This window comes from Caloenas nicobarica, chromosome 3 (genome assembly GCF_036013445.1).
Source record: "Caloenas nicobarica isolate bCalNic1 chromosome 3, bCalNic1.hap1, whole genome shotgun sequence".
In the NCBI taxonomy this organism is placed as follows: Eukaryota; Metazoa; Chordata; class Aves; order Columbiformes; family Columbidae; genus Caloenas; species Caloenas nicobarica.
In genome coordinates, this window is record NC_088247.1 from 47,419,506 (window position 1) to 47,444,110 (window position 24,605).

General features: G+C 42.0%; 1 protein-coding gene across 3 annotated transcripts; it reads right to left on the bottom strand.

The window, feature by feature from the left end:
- Positions 1-2,100: 2,100 nt before the first annotated feature.
- BEND3 (BEN domain containing 3) lies at positions 2,101-22,980 on the bottom strand. Of its 3 annotated transcripts, XM_065632453.1 has the most exons (5): positions 22,706-22,980; positions 16,698-16,806; positions 12,732-12,776; positions 12,050-12,273; positions 2,101-6,970 (listed from the first exon to the last, which is right to left on the bottom strand). In XM_065632453.1, exons 3-5 carry the CDS (start codon positions 12,763-12,765, stop codon positions 4,697-4,699), a joined length of 2,532 nt encoding a protein of 843 aa, XP_065488525.1. In that variant the 5' UTR covers positions 12,766-12,776; positions 16,698-16,806; positions 22,706-22,980; the 3' UTR covers positions 2,101-4,696. The 3 variants fall into 3 exon arrangements, with proteins under 3 accessions (XP_065488525.1, XP_065488527.1, XP_065488528.1); XM_065632455.1 differs by lacking the exons at positions 12,050-12,273; positions 12,732-12,776; positions 16,698-16,806; positions 22,706-22,980 and adding an exon at positions 10,901-10,979; XM_065632456.1 differs by lacking the exons at positions 12,050-12,273; positions 12,732-12,776; positions 16,698-16,806; positions 22,706-22,980 and adding an exon at positions 10,897-10,977.
- Between the last annotated feature and the right edge of the window lie 1,625 nt (positions 22,981-24,605).

Genomic DNA, 24,605 nt, shown 5'->3' on the forward strand with positions numbered 1-24,605 from the left:
GAAATTTTAGTGCGATTGGATACATGGTGATTTTTGCCCATTTTTTTGACTGAGAAGTCACACTAAATTTTTAAAATAAGGAAAACTTAGGGGAAAAAAACCAACAAAACAAAACGTTTGTTCTATTCATGTTTGCCTTTGGCAGGGAGAAAGGGAAAAAGTAGGAAAAGAACAGGTCATATTCTCCAGAACAGCTTTACTTCCTTTCTATTGCAGCTCTTCCCTTCCTGTGAGAATCAAAGTTATTCTTTCCAAATTGTTAATGAAAGAAAAATGCTCCGTGGTGACCACAGCCCCATCACGGAACAGATCAGGAAACAGAGCAAGCAGGTGGTCTGCCCATGTCCCAGGCTTTTCTAGCCACTAACTAGAAAAGATGGCATCGAGAAAATGGCAAAAATGCAAAGGAATATGCCGGATAAGAAGAAATAGTGTAAGGGCTAACCTGCTGCCAGTCAGATGAGGTATAAGGAAAATGCTGTAAATATGATAGAGTTTTGATTTTGTTAGGAGTTACCTGCTTCTAGCACGGGGACTGGCCAAGCCAGGGCAGCTCCTTCAGCCAGGGCTGTGCTGCAGGAGAGACAACCTCTCAAAACAGGATTTATACGAGCTGTGACAAAGATGAGTATTGCGTATTCTGTGTGAAATTTCTCTAGGAACTGAAAGACTACCATCAGTACCACTGAGAAGTTCAGATGAATGACTATTGTAATGGAGGGGGTAAAATGAGGATTTTGAAAGCACTGTTATTACTAGAAATTTATCTAAATATTTACTAGGATAAAAAAGTAGGTAGGAAAGAATGAAGACAAACAGCTGTGAATTTCTTTCATTTTCTGTCTTTGTAGCAATTGCAAGAGAGAATTAAGAGAGGGATCTAAATCATCACTTCAGCTATTCATTTTAAACAACTTTGAGCACATTTAGAAATAAGTTTTCAGAAAGTTCCTGAGGAAAAACCCGTAACTCTGTTGATTTACTCAGAAAAATCATAGGCTGGAACCTGCCACACTTGTTCTCCCATAGATTTTAAGTGCAATCAGCTACAATGTGCATCGTAAGAACACTTTTCAATGTATGCCCCATCCTTGGTACAGGCAAGCTTAAGACATTGAATTTTCCAGATGTTTCACATCCCTTTCATCAGTGAAACAAAACCTGAATAAAAATAAATTATGACTAAAACCTGCATATTGTTTTATGTGCTTCCTGGGGCTGTAGAATTCATCTTGGCCCCTGTCAGCATTAAATTATGTTAAATTATGTTAAATTATATTAAATGATGTGCCTTGGCAGAGCATCGAGTGCTCGATTCTCTGTCACTGCTGAACATAAACGTAAAAAAAAAAAAAAATTGAAAAGCGACATGACGCATTAAAAAAAAAAAAAAAATCTATCTAGACATAAATGATATGCATTTTGAAGATAAACCAGTCACAAACATTTCCTGGAACATGAAACACTTTGGTGGCTGTAACGCATTAGCATAACAAAGCGGTTGACTTCAAGCAAAGATTTTTCTTGTTTGCAAACTTGTTGCTGATTCTGTCAGCTGAATACAGTTAACAGGCAATAATCCAACACATACTTGATCTCCCTTTTGATGTGCTGTTTTACAGAGCTTCTATGTTAACCGTTTAATTTGTAGAAAATGGGTAAGACACAAAAATATATAGCTATGATATATTGCACTGTTTCTTTCAGAAAGCTGTTAGAAGTGGGCTATTCAATGCTTGTCCAAAGCTGATATATTTAAACTGCAAGAAGTAGAGACCCCTGATACTCACCTTCACGGGGTTTGCTCACCTGGCAGGTAGACAGTAACATTCATCCATAGGAAGTCAGTGTGTGCATGTATGTCCGACACTTCAATATCTAGCAATCTTCCTAGTATAGTCTCACTTTCAAAACAAGTAGTTTATTCTTTCAAACAAAAAGTCTGAAAGACAGAAAAATCTCTTTTAAATGGCCACAGAAAGCCAGGTGTTTTCATTTATGTATAGTCTGACTAGCTAAGGTTATCTCTGGTCTTAGTAAGAGACTTTATAGGAAAAATATTCCTGCTCCTACTCAAACAATCACCAGACAACAATCCTCTTGTATGAAAATAATATACTTTTAATTTATTTACAAGACTGATCAACTGGATGAAGTGGCTGTACTTCAGATGCAACTGCAAGAGCTTTCATTAGTGACCTATGTCACTGTCCATATGTCTGTATTTTCTTGAGATCAGTTATAAAACATACAATCAAACGAATCGTGAAAGGGTTGTGAAGAGTGAGAAAAAAGGAATGTACATAGCAATTAGACAGAAGAGGAAAAAAACCATGAAAATCTTTCTATACCCACGTTCAAAAATGTAATTTTAAAGGTGAAAACTGTTTTTTCACTGCTTCATAGATAATATAAATGGACTGATTTTTTGACTTAATGTTAACATCTAAAGTAAAAGACAGTATGTCTCCAATTTGCATGCTAGCTAGTAACACCTGTCAATTGTACGAAAGTTTAATACATATCGAATTCTTCTGGGAGCTTCAAAATCACTAAGTGGTGAAACGCGTACGACATTGAGATAAGAAAATATATTTCTTACCTTCTGGCCAGCCATTCAGAACAACAAATTAAGTAGCTGTTAATAATTTCTGTCATTTTATATCTCCCATAAAAGTGCATGTAAAAAATTTCACAGAGGTGCTAGGTAGCATACAATTACAAGAGAAAGTCTTGGTTTCTGATACATTCAATTTGCCAAATTTATGCACTAAAATGAAAGATAAGATGCAGACATTGTGGTATCAGTTCTTTATCTTTGGTAAAATGTTTTCATTTTATTATAGCCATATTTGCTCTGATAGCCATTTTGTGCACAGTCTGCTACTATTTAAACCAACAGGAAACATTTAAATTGATATAAACAGTATCAGTGTATTATTTAGTACATTCATCACTTTCTTCAAACATTCTTTGAGAATGTTGCTAGCATATGGGGAAAATGAACAAATGCTACGATCTATTATGACTTACTCCCAGCCTAACATAACACTTCCACTAGTTCTTGACATTAGGAGAAAACATTTTGTTTTGCTTTTAAAAGAAAGGGATCAATATGACTCTAAGAACAATAAATTCTAAAAATCTGAAGTAAAAATATCAAGTATTTTGTACTTCTTACAAATGCTAAAATAGAAAATTACACTGGAACTGACTTAAAATTTGATACTATGACCCATCTAAGTAAACAACAAAAAAGGACCACAGAGAACATGAACAATTGCTCCAAGGTGTTCCAGTGACAGTCAGTAAGCGATCACTGTCTTTACTGACTTAAAAATTCACGTCTGACTCTCACTCACACTATCGGTATTAAAAAAAAAAAACAAAAACAACAGAGGAGAACTAGTTTTAAAGCAGCACTCTCCAGTGACAAATCATACAGCAAATTCACATTGGGTTCTGGGTGTTCTTTGTTACACTTGAACATATTAATGATGCAAACTTGACCGTATGAACCTGAGTTATACACACACAGTTATGACTCACAAATAGTTACTAATGACACTAAATAAATTTGGCAAACTGAGGGAGTTCAATATCCTTACACCCAAAATACCCAGATAGTGCTGCATTCACACAAATAAGAAGTTACGTTACCACAGCTCATACATGGGGACCTCGAAACACTTAATTCCATCACGAACCCAGTCTTTGCACCTACTTCTTGTATATGCAATTCAGCATGAATACTGGAAACCTTTGGAGTCATGATTTTGATAGAGAGTAAGGTCTAGAATTTTTTTAAGTTCTTGTATCAGGTCTTTTTGTTGTTGTCTTTGTTATTTTACAAACGGAGTGGCAAGCAGGCAATGGCAAGACATTCCACGGGTATAGGCTTGGGTCTGTTCTGCTGGCTTAATTCAGACAAGCCATCCTCAGTCACACCAGCAGTGACACTGCACAAAACACAAAAAGAACTCACAGGGGCAGGATCAAGCTTGTGGTGTCAATATTAAAAAAAAAAAAAAAAAAAATCACATTGTGTCTATGCTCACATCTCAATTATCCCACAATTAACTCTTGGTTTTAGAAATAACAGTCAAAAAAAGCAAATTACACCATTCTGACCCATTCTTTGACACAGTATTATTAGTTTCAGTATCTCAGTATCATCAAGAACAAAACAAATGTGAAGCTGCAGTTACTGTAGAAGCAAAGTCTAATGTTCCAATGATTTCCAATGAACATGGCACTTTCAAATTTAAATTAACTTTAAATTTCAAACTCCAAATTAACTAACAAGACTGTTTCTAAGGGTATAACGAAAAAATGCCCCTGAAGAGCAGAATGATTTAAAAAAAAAAAAAAATTCTTTACTATTAGAAAGTGATCAAAAAAGAAGATGCAGAAATGGGGAGTGGAGTACTACAGTTTAAACACATGTATTTGTACCGGTGAAAATCACGCTCTTAGCGAGCCACTGGTCGCTCTGTCACCGACTATGGTCTTTGCCCACGTACAGATGTAGTAAAGCCACTTCCCACTGCTGCGGTGCCCACGAGATACAACACACACATTAAAAGGCAACAACCTCAGTGCCTGACTGTCCTAGATGCTGAGCACCCTCAGCTCCCGCCAGGCCCTTCAGTCTAAACCAAAGCATAATCCTGACAATAATTTAGTGGTCAAAGTCTTAGGAATTTAAAGAGTCTGTCACTTTTTTTGCTTTCGTTGCTTTTTTCAGTATATCACACTTTTTTCTGTTAGGACGCCGGCATCTTTCGTCAATGCTGGGTATACATTCATAATGCCACACTTCTTCCATTTTCTCCACGGGGTAAACCGCCTCCACGTAATGACGGATCAGTCTCAGTCTGATAGGATCGAGCTGTTTTTTGTTGCAAGCACCTGAATGGTTGTACTGCAGTCTGAGATTTTCGGGAGTAAAGAGTTCGGGGAAGAGTCTTACGAGAAGCCTGGCAGCGAAGTTGCCGACCGACAGGCTCTGCTGAACTATCTCTCTTACCTCCTTATCAGACAGCAAATATAGAGAAGGCACAGGGAAGTCTGGATTAGGAACAACGAGTTCATCGAGTGGTATCTTGCAAAAATCCTTGCTGCTTCTTTCTGGTGGCAGCGGCGGCCCTTCGAATTCTTCTCGAAACCTCTCGGGGTTTATTGCATAGCTGAGAAACTCCCTCCTGTCGGGCCCCGGCACGTGGATTTTCCGCTGCTGTTGGTATGTGCGCCTTTGCTCCGTGTCTCTTCGCCGACACCTCTCGTCAAGCTTCCCAACAAACTCCAATGTCCACACTCTGTCATTCTTTGCTCTGGGGTACAGTATCTGCACATAATGTCGAATTAATTTAATTCTAGTGGGGTCGAGCTGTTTCTTGCCTAAAGAGCCACTACAGTTGTATTGCTTCCGTAAGTTCTCATGGGTAAACAGTTCGGGAAATAAGAGAACAAGCAATCGAGAGGCAAAGTTGCCTATGGAAAGACTGCTTTCATATATGCTTTTAATCTGTTCTTTGTTCAACAGGTAATCTGGGACAGGGACATCAAAATCGGGAGGGGGAAAGTCAAGTTTGTCAAAGTCTATGGGTACAAGCCAAATTTTTTTTGAGCGTCTGCCAGGTTTTTCATATTCAAAACTATCTTCCACTTTTATGATTGATACATCATCTGGTAGACTAGAAGAATCGTAACAGTCATCTCTCATCTGATCACATTCACTTCCATCCATATATGTATTTTCAAGCTCATCATTTATTCGCTGAACACATTGCTGCAACCAGGCTTCTTCTTCTTGCACATCTGGAAAATAAATTTCGGTGTACCTACGGATTATTTGAAGCCGATGAGGATCCAGCAGTTGTTTCCCAGAGTCTCCATAGCAGCTGTACCTTTCAGCTAATTTTCTGTGGTCGAAGAGTTCCGGAAACAATCTGTGTAACAAAAAGACAGAAAATTCCCCTGGCGAAGAAGCTTCATCTAAAAATTCATTGAGATCCTGAGCATCCAGCATGTAATCTGAGGCGATGGCATTACTCCTGTCCAAGGACAAAGCTTCCTCCTGCTCTTTATCCTCCATAAAATGAGAGGATTCAACCTGCTCCGCCTCATAAAAACTGGACGATTGCACATTCTGCTGACTGTTTTCCATTTCCCTTTGAGCCCAAAATCTATTGAAAAAATCATTGACTTGAGGCAAACACTCCACCTGCCACACAGCCGTATTCTTCACAGAAGGATAACAAACTTCCACATAGTTACGGATAAGCTGCAGATGAAGAGATTCCAGCTTCCTCTTGTTGAGAAAGCCGCACGCGCTGCAGCTTCTGCTGAACTCATCGTCGCTGAAGAGCTCTGGGAAGAGCTGCACCAGCAGCCGGCAAGCCAAGTCTCCGCCTGACGTGCTTTGATCCATGATTTGTTTGAGCTCGGCAGAAGTCAGCTGGTACTCCGGGGGAGGCTTGAAGTCTGCGACCGACTCTGTTGGACTGACTTGCTTTTTAATTCTGCTAACCTCCAGAGACAACAGGTCAACTTTGCTGTGAAGCTGAGTCATATTGGTATTGAGGGTGTTAAGCGTGTAAAACATTTTCTGTATCAAAGAATATATATTTGGGTCAGAATCTGCGGTGGCCCCTGTTATGGCAATGGCTGCAGCTGAGTCCCTTTTGCGTTGATCGTTCAAAGTCCGAAGATGCGAGGGGCTGCTGGGGTTGATTTTTTCAAACAACTCGTAAGAAGTGAACTGCTCTGCTCCTGGTGGGTTTTTCTTCTCCGTGATTTTGTGTGAGATGCCATAGAGAGGTTTTTTATAAGACAGAGTGGTTATGTCACTGAAGGATTCTTCTTCACAGAGCCACGTTACATTAGGATTCTTGTTCTTGTTTGGCTGCTCTGCATTTACCTGAGTGGGTGAGCCAGCATCTCTGTTCTTCATGTTTGAAAGGGGGCCCTTTGAATAAATAAATATTGTATTAGTAAGACTGCCTTAAAAATATTAGCTGTAAATATGTGCCCCTTAAGCAGGCATTGTTACATAAATATGCAAAGTCAAATTTTCTCCAGAAAACTTAGTTGTGTTACATACATCAAATTTAATTGATTCACTAGGAAAAATAAAAATACAGTAAAGTATTATTTACTTCGTTTTGGTTTTGCTCACGACTTTCTCCATGGAACAGAAATGCAATAATAACCCTCAGTACTCTTTACCCACAGAGCTCTAAATACTCTCCCAAATTAAGTATCAATATGCTTCACCTTGCATATGAGATCTTGGTCTGTGGAGAATTTGGGTGGCAACAAGTCAGCAACAGAGCCAAGAATAGAATCTAGATTTTCTGACTCCTAGTCCTGTGACCTTGCCACTGCCTCCAACAACTACATTTAACCTTCCAGCACTCTCTTTAGGTTAGCTTTTGAAAATACCACAAAGGCTATAAGACACTGAAATCATGCTGCTTCTCTTCTTCCTGATGTAAAAGATTTATATATATATTTTTTAATCTTTATAATGGTGTACAAATTCTAAACAAGTTCTAAGAATTCCTGTATTTTTTAAGAAGTATCCTTTTTAAATAACAAAAAACTTAAAAACAAAATGAAAAGTACTTTGGTATCGTCTTTTTAAAAAAGGAAGTGTAACATTTCTTCATTTCTAAAAGACAGGGAAGTTTAGACTCATGGGTTTCTAATTTTCTAAATTATCTATACAAAAAAAAAGTAATGAACTCTTAAGGAATTAATGTTCTCAATAATTTCTAACTCTTCCTCACTGCTCAAAATTGGAAGCAAGCATTTTCATCAACTCTTAGCAAATCTGCAGGGCTTGGGTGGATTGGTTTTTTTTGCAAACACAGAGACATTGCAAATAATTCTTAGGAAGTTAAGTAGATGCAACAGAATCAAAATCCAACATACAAAACTCAAACATGGGAAAACACTCACAGATTTTAGAGAAAACTGTACTAAAACATTTTGCTTGGCTTCTTCCACAGAACATTAATTAGATAAAAACCAGAATTTGCATTCAAGTACTTAAACAGATCGAACACAGACCTGAGGTCTGAGCTGCCACAAGCAACTTGAAATTCTAGTGAAGACCCCACTACGTCCTACAGAAAGAAACCTGAATTAAGATTCCTTTTTGAAAAAACAGAATTGTAACACTCATGAAATTAATCTGATCCCTACATTTACTCACACTTGGCATCTGCTTACTGCAGTGACAAATTTAATCTAATTCCTTTCAATTTCTAATGCAATGTATACTCAAAAGAGACTCAGAGAGAACAAGCTGGTTTCTACTCCAAGTTTAGAAACCAGCAGACTAAATTGAAGTTGTGTTTCCAAGTTCTGCTCTCATTCATGTCACACCCAACATATGAGACCTTGTGTTTTCACAACCAAAGCTGTGTGGATGGACAGATGATAAAACAAACACATAACACAAAGACAATATATTTCACAGTGCGCAGAATCACAGCCGTAGTGGTGCTCAGGACACCTGACTGCCAGGTCCCATTTAGAAGACTGTTCCTCCAGTCCCCCTCACATTAAAGCACACTTACTATGAAGACAGTGAGGAACCAGAGTCCTGTTAACACCACCAGCTACTAAAGGGTGACTTACCCCAGCAAGTGGTACAATATACCCTACCTACATCAGCTCTTTGTGACTTGTAAAATACCAGAATACAAGAGACTGACTTGTGAGCAGACTGTGATGCACATTGTTCCCAACTAACTGCAGGTTCCTACACTGGGACTGAAGTTGTCACACCCCACCAAGACTTGTCAGTGGAGAAGCAGGGGTTATTTCCAGATGGTAATAGAGCTCTCCCAAATGGACATCACCTGAAAGCAGGTCAGGAAAATCTCCTCTAACAATAAACATAGCTCTGCTCTCAAGCCAGACACTCAGACTGAATTACAAATTTATTTTACCGTTTTAAATCAAAAGAGCAAAACAAAACTGCAATTCTGGAGAATACCCTTCTTACATGTACAATGAGACCTGCTACCTAAGTAGCTAGCTCTTCCATTAGCACTCCTGTTTTCAGACAATATTCCAAATGTTGCTTCACATACAGAGTATGATTCATTCAGTTCCTTCTCTACTGAATAGCTTGCCACGGGCCACCAGTCGCCTGTCAGTTCTCGTCAGAACTCCCGCTGTACCTTTTCCCTAATTAATTACATAATAAAACTTGGCAATGTGGGGGTAACTTCTCTTAATGTACACCACACACACAGAGCCAGGGCAAAGCAGTACTAGAATGTGTATTCAACAGTACGAATGCATTGTCTGAAATATCTTACTGCACTCTGAGAGAGAGCACTGTGCCAGTTCGCACACCCAGTTGTGGCCGCGGTGCTCTGGAGAAGCGCTCACGCTCAAAGCTGCAGCAGATCTCGGCCGCGATGGCAGCACAACTTCTGCCCTTTCACTAACGTAGCTCAGTGCCTGGATCTGGCTGCGGGTCAGATTTCGTTATCTCCATTTCAGAAACACACAGTGTTTGACTAAGAGAGGACAACATATTTGGGCCTATAGTTAAGGATTTTCTGCTTCAGATGTATTCTTGTTGTCTTTCCTTTTGCTTTTAATTATCTTGTCTTTAGTCTTTATCTTGTCTTCAGTTTCCATCTGGGAACATCACTATCTGCAGCATAAATACATGGCTTTTTGTAAATTCTCCAATTAAAGTCATATTTAGTATTTTTAATTAGTTTTCTGTAACATTGATTTTAAAAATAAATATATTTCAGATAATACTACATCCATTTAAGATGATCAGTTTGGATGTACAGTCAAAAAATAAGCAAAGATAATGTTCTATGAGACTCAATGTACATAAGATAGTGCTGCTTTTTAAATTAGATTTGCACAGCAAGTTTTTATATTATATCTATTCTTTGAACATTTGCAAAATGCAGTATTTTGGTAAACATCGACCAATATAAGTAATTGTGAAACAGTCTCTCACATCATCTCTCGGAGTCCTAAGCTAAGTGTTCGAAGTTGTTCAGTTTTTGCTCTGTTCAGTGTCATAGTCCAGCTAATTTATTATCTTTATTATGTTTAATAAACAAAGTCTAAATTTGTGCAAGAATACAGAACAGAATATGCTTCCATATGAATAAAGAAGAATAAATATATGAGCAAGAAACATATAAAACAATTCTATCAAACACATGAGAACTTGGAAATGTCTTGCATGTAAATTTTTTAAACTCACAATATTCTACACTTAAAAAAAAAAAAATTAGGGAAAATTAATTTCTGGTTATGAAATGACAATCAACATTTAAAAAAAGCTAAACGTCTTCTGACAGAAAGTCATTTAGTAATATAATCACCAGCCCAATAGTACAGTTCTATAACATAAATAGTACAGTTCTGCTTATATCATACATGGATGCCTATGTGATATGTAGCAAAAATATACTACAAGCACAATATTCTCAAAAATAATTAACATTTTGTCCCCTGTTTAAACATTAACAGTTAATGAAATAATCAACTAAAACAAAATATTTGTACTAGAAAAGTAATTAACTTTTAAAATGTTGTTAGGATTGAGGACTATTTCTGGTTGGTTATTTAACTAAACATGCTGATTCATTGGGGTCAGTCAAGAGTGAATTATCATCATTGTTACTGGGTCACTTTCTGATATTATAAGTCCAAAGTTATAACTCACTTCAAATAAATTTTAAAATTTATTAAAGACAAACAGCAAACAGTAAAATTCAATGCAAGCACAGATCAGAGACTATTATGAAACTCTTTTAAGAATCTGAATGTAAGTAAAACAACTGTAAAAAGAAAAATAAAAAGGTAAAGAAAGAAACCATGTAAAAAGATTAAACCTACCTACCGCAGGCATTCAGGGAAAAAAAAACAGCCCCGAGAAGTCAGAGAGATGACAGTCAAGAAAAAGAAATATGAAGAGCTACGGCTAGAAAGGAGAAATGAAATGCACAAATACAACACGGAATAACTGGCTGGGTAGCAGAACAGCAGAAAAGGATATGTGCATCGGAGTAGGTCATAAACTAAATATAACCCAGGGCTTGAAGTTACTCAAAAGAGGATGAATTTGAATCTAGGTTATTTTAATAAAGTGCTGAGTGTGAAAAAGAGGAGGCCATTATACTGCTCTAGAGGGTGTTAGAAGAGATGTGACTGTCCAACACTGGACATTACTCTTTCAAGAATCTCAAAGAGAACAACAAAAATATAAGGTGATTCCTGAAGAAGACCTGAAGAAACAGAATTTTAGTCTTGGAAAGGGCTGAAGGTGGACAACGTCACACCAATTTCCCCATGTGTAGAAGACTTTTCTAGGAAGAGATGATCACTGCTCTCCCTACTGAAAAGAACAAGGACAAAAAGAAACTTGCTCAGTTTCAGCAAAGATTAATGAAAATCTCTGATTGCTAGAGAGCTGAAACACTAGAACAGGATAATCTCCTTCACGGGCTGGACAAACACCTGGATTGTCACAAGTGGGATGCTGCACCAGTTCAGAAGTCGTAATACATTCTGCTCTTGATATGGTAAAGTCTTCTGCATCCCTGCGTTTTTATCTTTCAAGTAATACACAAATTCATACTTGTTCACTGACATCAAAATCTGTGTCACAGAAGGAAGAATTACAGCCCTGATTTACCACTGAGGATCGAGCTGAAGGACTGTGTGACACAAAACGGACTGTAATCAGTCATGCTCAGTTAATCCAAATCACTACCTGCTCCTACATTCCCTGACAAAAAACCCAAAAATATACTTCATGTGAATGAATTAACCTATAACTGTACTTCACAGATATGATTGCTCCCACATCATTTGAAGAAATACCCAGACAAGTAATGTGTGCAAACTGGGTTAAGATTAGCTGTACTTGCCTCGAACTCGTTACTAATGCAAGTCTAGTTAAATGACTTGCATTTTGTCTATCGTAGCAATGAATTTAGCCTACGAAAAACGAACAGAAAAATCACACAGTCACGTATAGAGAAGTCACCTCTTGTGTAAAGCGTCTTTTCTTCACACCGGGTAAGACATCTTGCTGGCTCCCTGAACCATCACAACCAAGTGAGGTCTGTTTCCGCTTGTTGGAATCCTGTAGGCAAGTAACTGCGCCATCCAGTGAGTGTTTCTCAGCAGATCTGGATGTTACCGAGCAGTCTAGAGCTTCATCTTCATTTTCTGTTTCTACTTTCACAACATTTTTTTTAGGAATTTTTACTGGAAAAAGAGAAGGTTTAGAAAGATAAAGCACTCTCTCCAGAAAACCATGACACCCTTAATATAATCTTTTGTTGTTTGTTTCTTTTTATGAATAAGTGTCTTGAAGAACATAATTATTTATGATTTATAGGATATGTGTATGCTGAGGCCACCCCAAAGTCAAGCTTCTTTTATGCTAGGAACCGTTCAGTCATTCACTAAATGACAGTTTCTTCCCCAAAGAAGTCTGAAGTATAAACAAATAAAGTTGCAGTAGGAAGATTTTTTCAAGGGGGAGGAAGGACGTAGAGCAGAAAATACGAGTAACAAAGATAATGGTGTGTTTTAGACAGCTTTTAAAAAAAACATTAATGTAATTTGTCTTGATCCAAGTGCATTCTTTATCAGATTACAAAGGCTTTCATTCAACAAGTATTTTTGCCTGATCATAAATTACACAAAGTATAATATTTTACCTTCATCATCATCAGTGATTTCAGATGAATTCATCTTCTATTTCACTAGAGAACAAAACAAAAATACAAAAATAAGTATCAGCATCTTCTGGAATCAGGAAATACCTACCTCTGTTTTCCTAATTACTTTCAATCTAGAGCCATTGGGCATTAACAGCCCATGGATAATTTCCAATCTGTACATTTGTAGAACCTGGCTATTTCCAGTAAATTTCATGGCCATCTATAGACCTGTCAACATGCAAACTATACTGCAGACAACATAGGACAGCTAGGAATGTATTTAAAACTGTGTGTCTTTTCCTGGGATGGAGAAAAGTAGAAGTAATTTTAACCTTCTCTAAAAGGCATCTTGGCAGTATATAAATGGAAGCTAACTGCATTAAGCTCTCTGTAGCAAGTCGCTATTTCTTATTGCGGTCAAATGTTTTTATATTATCATTGTGGGTGATCCAAAGTCATCACAGAAGGAAAACTCATTATAAACTGGAATATACATGCTGGAATAAGTTTTCATCTAAAAATCTTTGACCTTCTGATATGGATCTCATCAATTCAAGCAGAGCAATCTGTAGATCTACAGTAACTACTTCTTTTCTGTCAGCCTCTAAATAATGTAAGAATATTTTTTGTAAGGAAAAACAAATATGTGTATTATTCCAGCATGATTTTAGCATTACTTCTCACATGAAAGACTCCATTGTGTTTCTGTTTCCTTGAAAACAAATTTTGCATGTTGGCCGAGGGCAAACATCGATCTGTGGACATGTTCCTAAAAGACATTCCAAATCTTTTGGAGATCTACAAAGCAAGCAACCTAATCAGATCTCACTGACCATTACGGGGCACACGGCTGCAAACCAACACTCTCAACTGGTGATCAGTAAACTGTCACACACCACTCATGTTCACCTACACACAGCACTATGTTTACTTGGCCCCAGAATATTATTAATTCACATTTTTCACAGTTACATTCTCCTTTCAAATAGTTTTTTTTTCAACTGTTCCTGCCTGCCCTTTAGCCAAGGTCTGAAAACAAGGCAGGCTTCTCTCTGGCTGGAGCAAGTGAATAAAGCAACCAGTCAATCAAAAGTGTACGCACAGCCCAGGAGTGGGAATTATAATGAAATTTAAAAGAAAGACAAGGAGAAAAAGAGAGAGGTAATCTGGTTTGGAGGGAAAAAAATGTCTCTACTTTACTTCCAAATACTGTTCAATATTTTTTTTTTCTTTAATCCCAAAATATTGTTAAAAATCTCTGCAAATACTTTGATACTGTGTAGTTACAATTTTTAATTTGTCAGTAACTGATGGTCGTTAATGGTAAGTATGAGATCCCATTGAGGGCAAGATACAGTATGATTGCACTGCAACAGGCAGCACACACACCTACACCAAAGATACATGGAGTTATAAATTATATCAGCTCATACTGGGCCACTATAGAAGTCAAAATATCCTCTGATGTGCTGATCTTCAACATGACCCCTATATACAGCCTTATAAAGGACATCCTCAAGATGATTACATGAGATTGTCTTCATCACCACATTACCAGAAAAAGTCTCTCTCAACTGGATGCAGAGCTACTACGAACCCCTTAGATATCTACTCCTTCTACCCACCACAAGCCTCAATTTCAGGACTTGTATTTATTAACTGATCCACTTATAAATTATGCCATCTTATAGCCACTTAACTTAAACTTCTGCAAACTCTGTAGAGACATAACAGCACGAAACGTCAGTGGCCTACAGCCGCTTCTAAACCACCTTATAGGCACTGGTGAGGGTTAATTATACATGAATTTAGACACAGCCACTACAGCTCTTTATGAAAAATCCTAAGACAGTGTGCTTTGTACAGCACCATCAAAAAGCTACGTTGGACCTTAAGAAAAGCAAATAGGACTAAAGGCTTGTATTTTGCCCTGATATCCCAGATACATTGACATTCCATTTCTAGATCTTTCTTACACTTTTCCATACTGCACTAGGCTTAGCTCTGAGGGATGCACGACAAGACCAACATGTGTCAGCGCTCAAGAAGTGTGGCAGAGTCTTTTTGTGAGGGCCTGAGGTGACAGTAAGCAAATCAGCCGATACCACTACAGAATATTCTTCAGTGGAAATCAAAATGGTTTTCCAGATAATCCCAAACTGCTCTATTAGAGCAAAACACTAAAAGATTGTAAACAGTTAGAAAGGGGGATTTCCACCCTCATAGTCCCACCTGCTCCCTCAGCCAAGCATGGGTACCCACCTTAACCTTCAGTGAGCTGGTCCAGCTTAATGAACTGACAGAAAACAGTTCACTTCTTTCTTTGCTGGGTTACTTTTCTTCTAACTTAGAGAAGTAAATGGTAAGGCATGTAATCAGGTCCAGCTCGGGAGCATGCACAAGGTTTGGGACAGAAAGGAGGAATTAAAATGTCTCATGCCAGCAAGCCACTGGCTTGATTCAGCCATTTCACAAAACTTCACTTATCATCTATTTACACCACCATCTTGCTTCAAATTCGGGTTGCAATGAACTCACAAGTGAGTAGTGAACAGACACAGAGATATCAACAGAGCAACTGTATCATCGCATCCATAAAAAATGAGGTCCTATGGGAAGTGGGGAGGCCAGCATACAAGTGTGCGCATGCCCATGCAGGTAGGCCTGGCTATGTAAGGTTAACAACATTTTGTTGATTGTTTAAAGTCTGTTAAAGATAAAACATTTCAGATTATCTAAAATACTGCTTGCAGTGAATCAGTACTTAAGAATAATAATTATTGCCTGTGTAGAAGAGGCAGCAGTGTCAAAACTTGTTTTGAGGTAGCATTCTGCCCCAGACTGTGAGAATAAACAAAGCTGGAAAAATAAAGACCTAAAAAAACTTGGGACAAAACAGTGCAAAAAACAATTCAGTAAAGCAAACACCTGACAGTTGTTCCTTGTCAAGTATACAAACATACTTCTTTCTTACCTTATATGTCTTTTTTTCAAAGAGAAGATAAATATATTTATCATGCTTAGCCTAATAGTGACGCATTGCTACCTAGAGGACAACAGTTATCTAGTTCTGGGAAGGAGTGAATACCCTGTGCTGAAGCTTATGTAGCCATGACTGGGAGAGGAACCAGCCTTGGCACCTTGACCTTGCTGAGATACATACAGATGCTACATCACATCTTACTTTCTGGTGAAAAGAGGATCGAGAAGGAGGATTCCAAAACATATCAAACACCTGTAACAGCAGCTACATCAACAGACAGATCCTGATCCTAATGAGATTGATTGGCGCTGTAGTCTAAGCACCCGTATCTCTAAATTTTACCTGAAACACCTTGTATTTCCACCTGAACTGGCAAAAAAAAAAATCTTGCTCTACAAAATATGAACATCAACCTTAAACTTCATGTTTTAGGATTTTTCCTGTAAATATTTTAATTTGTAAACGAAGTTATTTTAGAAGCATTTTCTCTAGGTTCTTTGGTTTCTATCTTGTATGTGTGAACAGTGCAGAAACATCTAACAGGCACATAATAGGCAAAGTAACACTGTTTCTCTATGCTTATGCTAAAGCATGGGTAAAAAACTCAGACCACATAACTCTTATAACCCTGATTACAGATCCTACACCCCTGAACATGAAAAATTAAGCTAATACTCTCACTTTTTCTTCAAAAGAGACTCTGCTTTTGATTAATGGCAGTCTGCGTCTAGTAGTTATTAGCTAAACCTGTCTAATGTAGGATAGTCAGGAAGATGTGCAGCACTTGGACAAATTCCACTATCAAGGAATAAGAGGTAAGTGGACCCCATCCTCACAAAGCAAACAACAAATCATTAGATTTTACTGCCTACATTTCATCTATTGAGAACGGTCTTCCTAAAAATAGCATGTAGTTTATAATTTCTATGTAATCCATGCCTCACAATAAACACCTTGCTGGTGTATCAGTGTATACTCACCTTCCCATCTAAACTGCCTTGATAGCTGCTAGTGCTGGTACTGTACAGGTACCTGTGCTGAGCCACTGCTGGGTGCCACGCAGCGGAGCCTGGGGATGCCAGCACTCACCTGGGAAGACACAAACATACCTTTTGGCTCAGTCCTCCAGACTCACCCACACATCCTGACACTTGAAACAGTTAAAAAATGAGGGTCAAAAAGTGCAGTTTTCTTAAGGTGATGAAAGCTTTTTTCTTCTAATAGAAGTAAATAAAAATACCTAGATTTGCAATCATGCAAACAACAATACTATTCTTTTAAAACTAATGTATGATGAGCCTATTTGCAGAATTGATGTGATATACAGCATTGCATCCTGTTTCAACTTAAGCTACTTCTAATAAACCAAATATGCATTATAGTCTAACTCTACACACCAAACTAAGTGTTTTTGGTTAGTGACCTTGTGATTTGCAGCAAGACCTAGAAATCCCACTCGGCCACCAGCAAAATTTGTAGGTGGTTACAGATTCTAGATACCAAGTTTCTGGTGGACCACACACACAAAACCTTTTGAGCCCTGCTGGGACTACTATACTAGGAATTCCTCTGAATCTGGCCCACTGGCTAAGGTTCAACATCCATTTTCACAACATGCTCAGTACTGTGGGACTCTCATAGAGAATAGTCATAAATAAGTGTAGGGTATTTCACTTACCAGTGGCACAGTGCTTAAAGAGGTATTTATAAGCCAGTAAACCTGGTGGGTTGTTTTTGTTTTGTTTTTGTTTTTTTTACTTTCCTGTTCTTGATTCTGCAGCATAGACAAGAATCCAGGTCCCCAAGTCCTAGAAGAGTTATAGCACAGGAGTGGTGGGCCAGGGCACAAGGGGGCAGAGAAAGAAGAGGGGGGGGTTGGGTCCCAGCACACCTTGGCTGTCACTATTGGCCAAATCTGCTTCTCTCCCTCCTTCTCACCGGATTAGACAAGGAGACAGCTCAATGAAAGGACTTAACATTCCCTACTTCCACTGCTATCACTTAGACACACGATACTTAGTTGTACCACTTTGGTAACAACAGTCAACATGGAAATGGCGTGACCAGTGGCTAACAGGGAAGCTCAGTGTGCAGTGCAACATCACGAGTTCTAAAGCATGGAAGAATACCTTAAAAATCAGGGTTTGAAATGTTTCTCTGTGCATTCAGTGCTAACTACCACCTTGATGCTGCTTTTGCAAATAGAACAAAAAATGTTATACATTTATCAAAAATGTGTCTACCCGAAACACACACCAAAGCATTAAGGATTTAAAGCACTTAGGTATAGAAGATTTTATGAGTAAGGGAGCAAACTGCAAATCATACTCTAAGCATATTTCAATCTCTTATCATCTAGTATAATGCATAATGCTACTTAAAAGTAGCATCAAAGTGTACCTAGTATAACTGTACCTCATCCTCCTATTTACCACATAACAATTACCCATGTGTTGGCCTTGGAGGATACTTTCCCTGTTTTATGGTTGTGACCATTGTAAAAACACAACACAAAGAGAAAAGATCTTGCTGATAATGTAAGATCAAGGCAGTTTTCTGCCTTTACAATCATTCTTAAATAAGTCTGATCACTTTCAAGTTCTGTCTTAATAAATAAATAAATAAAGTCCACTAGAAAAAAATAGTGTTGTTCTGCTGTTCAGAACTAAAAAAATAACTCTCTACTCTTCAAACTCCCATATCTACTGTAATAAGCTCTGACAACTGAAAAAAATGAGTGTGAACACCATGTAGAAAAGTATAAAAGTGCACACATGCTGTGTGTGGAACGTAATTCTGATTTCATAACATGTTAATTATAACTACAAATGTAAATTAACCATTACCTTAACTAATTTACTCTGATATAATAAGAATGCCTGTTGCAGGATTCATAAAGTTTGCTATTTATAATTTAAATGCTTGCATAACACTGTCCTGTTCAGTTCATCTATGCATGGTAAATTTGTAGCTGCTGCTTCTTGAATGCACACCATCCCACTAAATATTTTAGCATCTTCATGTAGGTTGGAAGAAATGTTTCTAAATCCCCATTATTGACTAGAAGAATGTTATTAAAAATAGAGCGGTTTAGACATTGCGTACTATCAGATGTTTATTCATTTTAAAGCCTCGTGGTGCTACATTGCTTCATATATAAAACTCAGAAGCTTCCAAGAAAAGAATTCTACTTAAGTGTCATTTGCTTCTGAAGAGGTGAATTGTTCTTTACATTTTGGTCAAAAGTTGACATACACGTGTTTGCTAGTAACATTAAATATGTGTTTTATAGCCTATGTGGAATAAGCTGCTCAATTTCCTTGCTTTCATCATGCAGTGAAAGACATTAACGCTCCTCTTGAAGCACAAGTAACCTAGTAAAGTTAAATTAATGATGGGAATACCAAAAAAGCTGATGTTCTAACGAGGTAACATTGGCTATATTTTACAAGATCTGTACACTGAACTGCTGTTTACCAGCCAAAAGTAGCATCTCCTCTTACACATGCCTTCCTGTAAGAGGACTTTATCACAAAACTGCAACAGTATTATGCCATGTAACTAGAGCGTGGTTTAGCCAGAGCCAACCAAAACTATTGTAAATATATTCATCCTCAGCAAGGGACAGTATTAATCAATCCAGTAATCAGACACTCACCAGGCAGTCAAGTGTCTGAGGTCCTGTTCCCTGCCTCTGGGTCTCTGCCTGTATTTCATATGAAACAGGCACCAGATAAAACACAGAAAGTGACCTACGGTTCCCCAGGGAAGCCCACAGCCTGGGAAACTCCTGTGGGCAGGCGCAAGTAGCCCCGTCCCATGCAACAGGCGAGTGGAGAGGCTGCTCTGACCGCCAGGTGACTGTGCAAAATACTGTCCCTCGTCATGTTTTAGAAGAACAATTCCTGCATAAAGCTTTGAAATAATGCGAGCAAGCACCCGCTCTCAACATGCAGCCCTGCAACCCCAGGGGGAGACAGGACCAAAGGCATGTGCCTCTGCCCAGGCTGCCCAGTGCAGCTTGGGGTGCGTGTGGCCTTCCAGGCTGTCCCTCGTCCTGCTGGGTGCGAAAGCAAACCCAGAGAACTGGAGTTCTGGGCTCTGCTTCGGGAGCCAAGTAATCTGCATCTTTTACTTCCTAGCTGTAGCACTGGGTTCAATAATTTCAATATTGCAATTATCCTCAGGGTACATTTGATTCCACCGATTTGTAAAAAACAATGCAACTCCAATTCAACCGAATTACACATAAGTATCGCTCCAAAATTGAGCTGTAAAATCTATCTCTTAGAGGCAACGTTTGCCTTCTGTTCAGTTCTGGGGGCCAGTGATTGACTGTAAATATTACAGATTTTTGACAAGGCCTTCTCAAAAAAACCCCAGAACAATGCTTTTTTTTTTTCCTGGACTTTTTGCATTTTCATTAATACTTTTATTTTCTATTTAACTGTCCTTCTATTGCTGAAAATTTCATCACCACACTCGTTGGTATGATGTTCAGAAAAAGCAAGTAACTAGAAAGGGTTATTGTCAGTACTAATGTTATTAAATTACACCTAAAACTATTACAACAGACAGAAATTGGGGAGGCAGATGGAAACCTGTATTGTTTGGTTTATACACCTGACTGTACTGTGTATATATTTAGTCAGGTTTCCTTATAACTTGTGACTTTTCTGAGCAAAAAATTTTGAAAAGGCTTGAGATGTTTCTTAGAAAAGGTAGTAAGTTGAAGAAGTCTGATACCTGAAACCACCCTAACTAAAAAAAAAACAAAAAACCCCCCAGATAACTGATTTCAAATTGACTACCCATGTTAAAGAAACTGTGAAATGAGAATGTTGCCTCAGCTAACTCAACAATGAGCACAATGCAAATAGACAACATAAAGAACACTGAAATAGATGCTTTATATTCTATTAATTTTGAGATAGTAGGGTGCTGCTAATGACCCAAGAGTGGAGTTTCTGACTAAAATTTATTCTTGATATCCCGTACTGACACTTGAAATATTCAATACCTTAGAAAACAGTATTCCAACATTACAATCATGTTCTGACTATAAATACATGTGTAACAAGTTCTAGAACTATAAAAAATATTTTTACAAGAACCAGCAGATGTTGTTGGAAGCATTACCCTTATGGACAATAAAATCCCTATACTTAACATAGTTTGAAAACCTCCTCTGCTGCCCTGTGGAGGAGGACAGGAAGCCTCAAGTCTCCACTGAAGCCAGTCTGCAATGAGGGCATTTTGCCAATAGGACTTACGGGGCATTTCTCAATTTGGGTCTTTATTTCATTTCACTTACATCTGCAGATGCAGTTTAAACTAAAACAAAAACCAAAACCCAGCTTTTTGTGTTTACCCAGAAGTTTCCTCAATCTGTCCCTCGTACTTTATCAAACACCAATTCAATCTTGCACTGGTCAGCAAAATACTAACCTAGTTTATTTCCAGCACTAACACATCAATTGGGTTTTGCTTCAATTAGGCATCTACTAGAAACACTTTGTTTTCCTCAGTGCTTCGTTCTCCCCTCACTCTTTGCTTTTATTTAAAAATACTGTTCCACCTGAACTTCGTACAATCTAAAATCTCCTCCAAACTGCAATCAGCTCTTCTTTTTTATCCACTGGACTTACCTAAGCTATTAAAATACTTAGCAAAGATAAGAAGTGTGGTGGGTCCAGTGCTGAGTTTAACAGAAAAGGAAAATGTGTGAACATATATTGGCAACTATTTATCAGATATAATAATTCACGTAAATTCATAAACTGGTGATTAGGCATCAGCCAGAAGCAGGGAAAGGTTTTTTCCTTCCCTGTTTAGACGTCTGTGCCCCAGGGGTCGGGCATACTTTGTTTTTTAAAGGTGGCAGCAACAAACTCTACCCGCACTTCAATCCAAAAAGCTCTGGGGCTGCGTCAACGCTATGTGGAAGCCGTCACATGGCCGCTGGCCTGCCGCCGGCTCGCATTCTGCTGGTTCAGAGTTTGTTCCCTTCTATTTACAAAAGCCTGTGTGGACATACCGCAGGGGAAAGTAGGGTAGAGGCAGCGGGCGGCCGGGGCACGGTTCCCCGGGGGTGGCCTTCTCCGGTGCCCTCGGCTCGTGACCCGCCGAGAACCGACGTGAGTTACGGCGGAGCCACCGGCTCGACGCCCCCGCCACCATCTTTGCCGAGCGGGGCCCTGGCCCCAGCGCTCGCCCTCACGGGGCGCGCGGCCCCGCGCTGCTCCGCGGGCTCCTGCGCAGCCAGCGCGCGGCGCCGCCGAGGGCACGGGCGAGCGGCCGATAGCGGCAGGCGGCGGCTGCCAGCCACGCCGCTCGCCCCCCGCCCCGCCGGGGCTCCCCGCCGAGAGGCGGTGGCGGCCGCCACGTGGGAGCGGCGAGGCCCCGCCCGGAGGCGGGGGCTGCGGTGAGGACGCCCCGCGCGCCCCGCACGCGGCGGCCGGGGCCGCTTCCGCGGTCAGACCCACGAGCCCGAGGCGGCGGCGGCGGCGGTTGGTGCTTCCGGTCCGAACCCTGCCCGGGCGGATCTATGTGGCCGGCGCGCGGGGAGGAGGGAAGGGGGAGGGGACGCGGTGAGGCTGGAGGTGACGGCGGCGTGACCGTTCCACTCTCCCCTCGCCTCCTCCTCCCCCCGCCCCGCAGATGGAGGCACCCGGGCCGGGCGCGCGCGCCCTGGCGCACTCCGCGCCGCGGCACTATAGCGACGTTCCAAGCAACGAACAAAGAGCCCCCCCGCCCCCGGCAGCCCGCGCCCCGCGGCGGGAGAGAGCGGCGGCGGGGCCCCGCGCCGCCGCTGCCGCCGGGGGGAGGGGCCGGCCCCGCGCCTCCCGCTCCCCCGCTCGCTCGCTCCTCGGCGCGGCCCCCCTCCCCGTTCCTCCCCTACCCGCCGGGGCGGCGCTCCCCGCCGAGGGCTGCGCGGAGCGGCGCCCCTCCCGCCGCCCGGCCGGCGAGCGGCGGCAGCGGGACTTACCTCGGCTCCACGCGTGGGGCACGGGAGCCCCGGGACGGCGGGGGCGGCTGCAGCGGCCGCCGCTGGTGCCCGCGTTTCCCCCCGGCTCTTTGTGTGCGAGGGTCCGCGCGCTGCGCTCTCGCGTGACGTGACGGGACCGTGTGTCATTTCCGCACAAGGACACTGAGCCCCGAGCCGCCGCGGCCAGCGCCACCCGCCGCCCCGGGCCAGGGGCAGAGGCAGGAGGGGAGGGGGGAGGAGCAGGCCGCTCTCCCCCCTCCCCCTCCTCCCCACCCCCCGCCCTCCCCGGCGCTGCCACAGGGAACGCGCGGTTCCCACTGGAGACCCCGCGATCCCCCGCCCCCGCCGCGCGCGCCCCGCCGCCCACTCGGCGCCGCGCGGGCAGCCCCCCCGCCGGGGGCCGGCCGCCACCCCCCCACCCGCGCCAGGCGCCCTCCCCGTCCCCCAGCGCCCGCGGGCGGCGCGGCGGGCACGGCGCACGTGGGCCACAGCTCGGGGACACGACCGGGCGGGACGGGGACCGGGACGGGCACCAGGACGGGGACCGCGATGGGGCGCGCTCTGCCGCAGGCGGCCGCCGCGTGGAAGCGCGCCCCTGGCCTCGGGGGGCCGGGTGGCTCCGCGTGACGCGGTCTCGCGTGGCCGCGGCACCCGCACCCAGGCGCCGCGGCGAGAGGAGCCCGCAGCGGGCCGCGCACGTGCACGCGGGGAGGCGGGGGGGGCGGATGTGCGCGTGCGCTGCCTGCCCTGGGAGCCGGGCAGGGGGTGCGGGGGCCCGTGCCCGCGCGTGGCCGCGGCGGCTGGCGGGAGGCGGTTGGGCATGTGGCCGCGCGCGCTGGCCGTTGCCCTCCCGCCCCCGCGGCCTGAGGGAAACGGCCGCTGCCCACAGACCCACTCGCGTCTCGCCGCCGCTCGGGCCGCCCCACCGCCCCGCGGCGGGGTGGGGGTGAGCCGGGTCAGCCGAGCCGGGTCATCCCGAGCCAGCGGCGGGCTCCGGGCGGGCGGAGGGGCCGCCCGGCAGCTCCCACGCCCGCGGCCGGCGCTGGCTGTGGAGCTTGTAAGTAAATCCCCGCGGCGTAATGCCCGTGAGTCAGCCGGGGCAACCACACGGGTGGTGCGTGAGGGAAAGCGAGGGCAGCCGCGCACCGATGGGTTGTGAGAGCGGCGACCGGCCCCTGAGCGGCCGCCAGCCCGGCCCGGGCGGCTTCCCTCCGAGCTGTGGCACTGCCTGGGGCGCCGCGGCAGGCTGGCGGCACCCGTGGAAGTGGCGCCTGCCTTTCTGCAAGGTTAGCGTGGATTTCATCGCCAAGTAGGAAAGGCTGGTGTTTCGTGCCATTTTACTCTTAAGCCTACAGTGTAAAAAAAAAAAATAAAAAATTCATTGAGTTAGTTTAATTCACGTCCAAGCTTAAAGAGTTTATGCTCTTCTCGCACCGTTTTAACAAGACGCTGTTTCCGTCCTTCACGTTTGGGGGGCGGATGGCAGCAATGATTTATAAAACAGAGATCACATTCTTTTTTAATTAAGTATCCTTGTAGATTTTATCTTCCCTGAATTTGACGGGAGCACATAAGACATTACATTAGTCTGGCAAATCATACGTGCCCTTTCTACTAACAGCTTGCAGGAGAACAAACTGTTTCTCAAAGATGAAAAAAAAAAAACGTAAATGTGGGAGAGGGAAGTCCAGTTTTGTAACCTATGACCAGTTATGGCAGTTATGTTTTTTGGCTGTGTATAACAACTCTGAAATTAGCAACATATCAAACTTGGCAGCTTTTCCTGAAATATTTTTCTTACACAATTCAGCTGATGTTGCCATTCCTATTGAACAGATTCATTTTGCCTTTTAATAAAAGCATACAGCCGAGGGCTCTAATTATATTGTAATTGTTTCAC

Coding starts and splice junctions, on each gene's coding strand:
- BEND3 (XM_065632453.1), bottom strand. CDS start 12,765: ATGAATTCATCTGAAATCACTGATGATGATGAAG. Junction 12,274..12,731: donor AATCACTGATGATGATGAAG/GTAAAATATTAT, acceptor CTCTTTTTCCAG/TAAAAATTCCTAAAAAAAAT. Junction 6,971..12,049: donor AAAGACGCTTTACACAAGAG/GTGACTTCTCTA, acceptor ATTTATTCAAAG/GGCCCCCTTTCAAACATGAA.